The 4,324-nt window shown below is 43.4% G+C and overlaps 2 protein-coding genes across 2 annotated transcripts in view; both read right to left on the bottom strand.

The window, feature by feature from the left end:
• Positions 1-338, bottom strand: part of PHALS_14069 (nadph:quinone oxidoreductase) — a gene marked incomplete at both ends in the record, with an annotated part of 1,345 nt that extends 1,007 nt beyond the window's left edge. The window contains one exon of the mRNA XM_024729806.1: positions 172-338. Within this exon, the coding sequence (XP_024580146.1) occupies positions 172-338 (167 nt within the window). The remainder of the gene's footprint in view (positions 1-171) is intronic.
• A 3,721-nt stretch (positions 339-4,059) lies between these two features.
• Positions 4,060-4,313, bottom strand: PHALS_14068 (uncharacterized protein; the record flags this gene model as incomplete). Its single annotated transcript, XM_024729805.1, has 2 exons — positions 4,060-4,085; positions 4,160-4,313. 2 exons carry the CDS (start codon positions 4,311-4,313, stop codon positions 4,060-4,062), a joined length of 180 nt encoding a protein of 59 aa, XP_024580145.1.
• Positions 4,314-4,324: the final 11 nt, after the last annotated feature.

The following is a 4,324-nucleotide window of genomic DNA, read 5'->3' as shown; positions in this document are numbered from 1 at the left end:
AGTAAATGCAAATGGTATAATTTTCAGGCGTATGAACTTTGACGTAATAAAACATTGTATATATATTGTTTATATAATTCTTGTTAACTTTACGTGGCTCCGCAAGAATCGGAATTGATTAATTACTGATTGCTCCAGGGCGCTATTCACTCGTTTAGTTTGACTGTTTACCTCTGTGTGTGTGCTGATATTGACATTAATTTCGTATCTAAGATGCCAAGCGAAGTATTTAGTATCATTTCTAAAGGGAGATTTTGTACACGGAACTCCACGTCTAGAATGGCTTTCGCAGTCACTTTTGCCAAGATCTTGTCTGAGACAGGAGTAAGATACACCATTTTACTAAATTAGTCCACAAACACCAGGATACCGGTTGTATCGTGAAAGTATCAATCCATAGTCACGGGCTTCCGGCTTATCAGGGAGATAGGCAATGAATTAAGCTGACCCAGATGAAGAAGATGCACTTCTTCGTGGCCGCGTATGATGTATTCTCTCGCATTACCTGGAAGACTCGAGATGCTGAAAGTGAACATGGGTATCCTTCTTTTTACTCTGAGCCTATAAACGAATATGTCGTCAAAGAGCTCGACGGAGTGCCTTCGCGATTGTTCAAATAATTAAAAGTTGCTGGTACATTCTTCACCCCTGTCGCAGAACCATCCATCCCTATAGCATACGACTACGGGTATTTACTGCAATGAAGGTACATCGCCCTCACGCATACGGATCTGATAGATACTATCTTTCAGATCAAGAGCTCTGAAAAAGGTGCTGCAAACCATTCCATCAAAGATCATATCCTTTCGCAGAACAGGCCTTTGAGCAGATATAGTCGCACCGTCCAAATTTGCCAATAGGTCGTATAACGCGCCACCCATTTTTGGTTTTCTTTGCACAGAAGGTGTAGAGATTTGTTCTCGCGCACATGACCAGCCTTCTGTCGCTGTACGAAGAACTCATCGACTGCATCGACTTGCGCCTTCAGTAGCGGCTATTGGCTTACGATTCGGTACATCGTTGAATGATTACATTTATCTCTTGACGAGCGTATTTGTCATGCGGCAAATCATCCGACATTCTGTCTGGAGCTATGCCAGCATATTCTTTGACTGTCCATACAAGTCGTGTGTCTGTAAAGCGTTCTATGACATTTCCTTCTGTGTCCTTCCATCTAGTTATTTCGCAGTGTCGATGACATCGCTGATGGCTGCGTTGAGGATCGCACATATTTGCAAAATTCTGGCAGGCTACATTTTAGCGCCTTCTTGCTTAGCAACAGCAAGAAAAGCAGTGGTTGAACCAGAGTTGCTAATGCTATCTTAATTGTAGTTTACGACGTTCACATATGCGTTTCAAGTGGCCCAATGCTTCACTACCTCTTCTGCTTTTTTGTGTCTCGATCCAGAACTCTTGAGGATCATCTCCATTTTCTCAAATAATCTTCTTAGATTCTTTAGTTTTGTCAGAGCGGAGCTCCATATCGCTCTTGGTCGCAGGAGTTGTCTCTTTATGGTGCCTGACAAGCCCACATCCAGTGGACTTCACACACTTATTCGTTGAGTGTGATGGGCCAACACACACCTAACTTTCATTGTACACATCTTCAACAAAGGTATATGCCCAAATTACCTCTCTTGCTGCCAAAATATGCCTTTGTCTGCTTGCTTGCCGACGGTAATCTTCTCATTCTTCCAGTCAATGCTCAGGTATATCCAGAATCAGATAGAAATTGTCATCAAGGCTGAGTGCAATTGACCCATCTCTGCCTCGAGAATAATCGCATGCGATGATATTACCAACACGTCTTTAGGGGTCGTCACTTTCAATTTATTTGTCAAGCAAAAAAATCTCCGTATTCGAGTGAGGCAAGTTCAAACCTCACCTATTTACTACTTGTGTGCGGACAAAATTGTTCGAAACACCAGCGCCTATCAGAGCCCGTAAGTAGTCGTCTACCTGAAGCCTATGGATTTTTATGACTGGCTCTTGCTCAACATGCTCACAACTGCTCGCGAAGATTCATGTGCATTTAACATATTGGGGCGACGTTTTGCACTTCCACGAACTTCACAAAACTCTTCATTCGCTCAGTACGGAGACCCGCCCCTACTAGTCGTACCCGTTTTCTACTGATGTGAGCGGTCGAGTCGTCGGTCTTTGCCCATCCGCTTAGATTGCAAACTATAAGTCGCTTGTTGGCTCGGCAAAAAACATCACAATTTCTGACAATGTGACCGAATTTCAGAAACATTTTCCGTCATTACGCGGCTGTCTGTTGGCGCTCGCATCGGTGTCCGAAATGTCCATCGGTTATCGACCATCATACGGTGTTATTTGTTTTCTTGTTGCATGAGCGATTAAGCCGCTTAATATGGCTTGTTTGATGCAGAATTCCTCTTGCGCCGCACGTTCGATGGCTTTGTTAACCGTCTTTGGATGTGCTTGGAACTGCTGGTTCCGGATTGGACCGTTATTGAGTTCTGCCATGAATGATACGATTTGTGCTAAGGCCTCAATTGACTGGTTGGCAATAATTGAAGCGAGATATTATCACGTTTTATTAATGGTTATCGGTCGCAACTATCCTTAAATAGATAAATAAACTCAGCGCAAGCTCGAAAGGATTGAGCTCGAAAAATATTGCGCTGTGAATGTTCAAAAACATTTTATGGCTCTCGCTTGAAGTCGCCCGGGTCTTAGTAGCAACTCGATCGGCCAAGCGCTATTAACGCGCCCGAATCATTGCTCGACCCGCAAGTAAGTCATCGAGAAAAATTATTGCAGCACTGGGTTCATAAGCTGTCTCGCAACAATCGCTGTATCCAACTCTACAGACTATTTTGCCAAATATTTGAGAGTTTCGCCATGATACAGAGATATCCCAAGCTTGAGAAAATAACTCATCGCTATCGTGACGAAAATTACGAGCTGTCGGCGAGAGCTCATATTCTCATAATGCATGGCGCTTGTAGCCATATTCCTATGCTCATCTAATGCTGTTTTTAGCAAGCTGATCACACCCATCACACCGACGACTGCAAGCAACCGCAGGAGGGCTGTCCGTTGGTGGTGCGTCAAACGAGACAAATTTCATGTAACAGTTCCACAGTCTCTTTAGGTACCGGATCCATCAGCGTTAGATTCTTTCATTGTTTTTGATTGGGGTCTTGGAATATCAGCGCATGCTACACAAGCGACTTGTAGATTTTTTTACTTGGTCGTCAGAAGGACATCATAGTGATACCAGGTGTAAGAGGCTATCCGAGATAGTCCCAACACGATCGGAAGAGATGCACTGGGAAGGAAGACTTGATTTGAATGCGGTAGAATTGTAACTGAACTGAAATAAGATTGTGGTTCGAAAATTTACATGAAATACCCCAGTAGCGCTTCTCGAGGTTATAACATACACATGTAGAAGTAAATCTCATCAACCGGATATATAAATCCTTGAATTAACTGAGGTTGAGCCCATAGCAACCTGGAGGAACAATGAACCTAGCAAATAAAACCTCAGGTACAATATGGCTGAGCTCTTGGGAGCCTTGAAAAATATGAACCTGATGTCTTTGCAAAAAATAACCCGCAAACTGCCTGGCTCGCATCACTTACTCCAGGTGGTAAAGGCACATCGGTCTCATCAGTACAGATGACGTTCGTGAGATCATTAAATCGTGTATGTAAGACCTGTCGTTCTGTAACCCCTATCTTACTTTCCCCACAATGCACATCGACGGTGATGAATACCACAGCGATCCACCTTCAATTAATGGCTGGTTATAGCCTTTTGCATAATTGTTTATTGTGTTTGTTTACGAGTTCAAACTTCGCAACGGGTAATAGAAATCTTTTCCTGGGTACAAAACATGTGAATGGTTGTGTGCCCTAACTAAGTCTGCATTCTTCGACTTGTAAAATACTTCTTGCCATCTTGACAAGGCGAGCTTACGTATGTTCATTTTGACGGGAACACGTCAAACATTCTGCAAACTGTATTTTCCTTCCCGCTATACATGATCATATTTCATTCCAGGTAGTTAGGCTTCTTTCGCTACGCTACGCCTTCGAAACCCTCAAGACTTCTAAGTTGTAATATATAAATAATATAAATGAGAATTTTGCTAACAGAGCATGTGAGTGCTCTTGGTCAACTTACGTTGGCGTAAGTGCAGCGGCATCCCTGGTCGCGAGACTTGAGCCACCCCGACATCCCCAGCTGCAGCCATCGACCCATAATTCGGCTGCTCTTCTCGAAGGGTGTTGCCGATTTCTTTGATGACTGATCTTTCAGCACATTCTCTTCGCTTCATTGCCTAAGCGG

The sequence above is a fragment of the Plasmopara halstedii genome, assembly GCF_900000015.1.
Source record: "Plasmopara halstedii genome assembly, contig: Scaffold_816, whole genome shotgun sequence".
Lineage (NCBI taxonomy): Eukaryota > Oomycota > Peronosporomycetes > Peronosporales > Peronosporaceae > Plasmopara > Plasmopara halstedii.
This window is presented reverse-complemented; position numbering and strand designations above follow the sequence as displayed.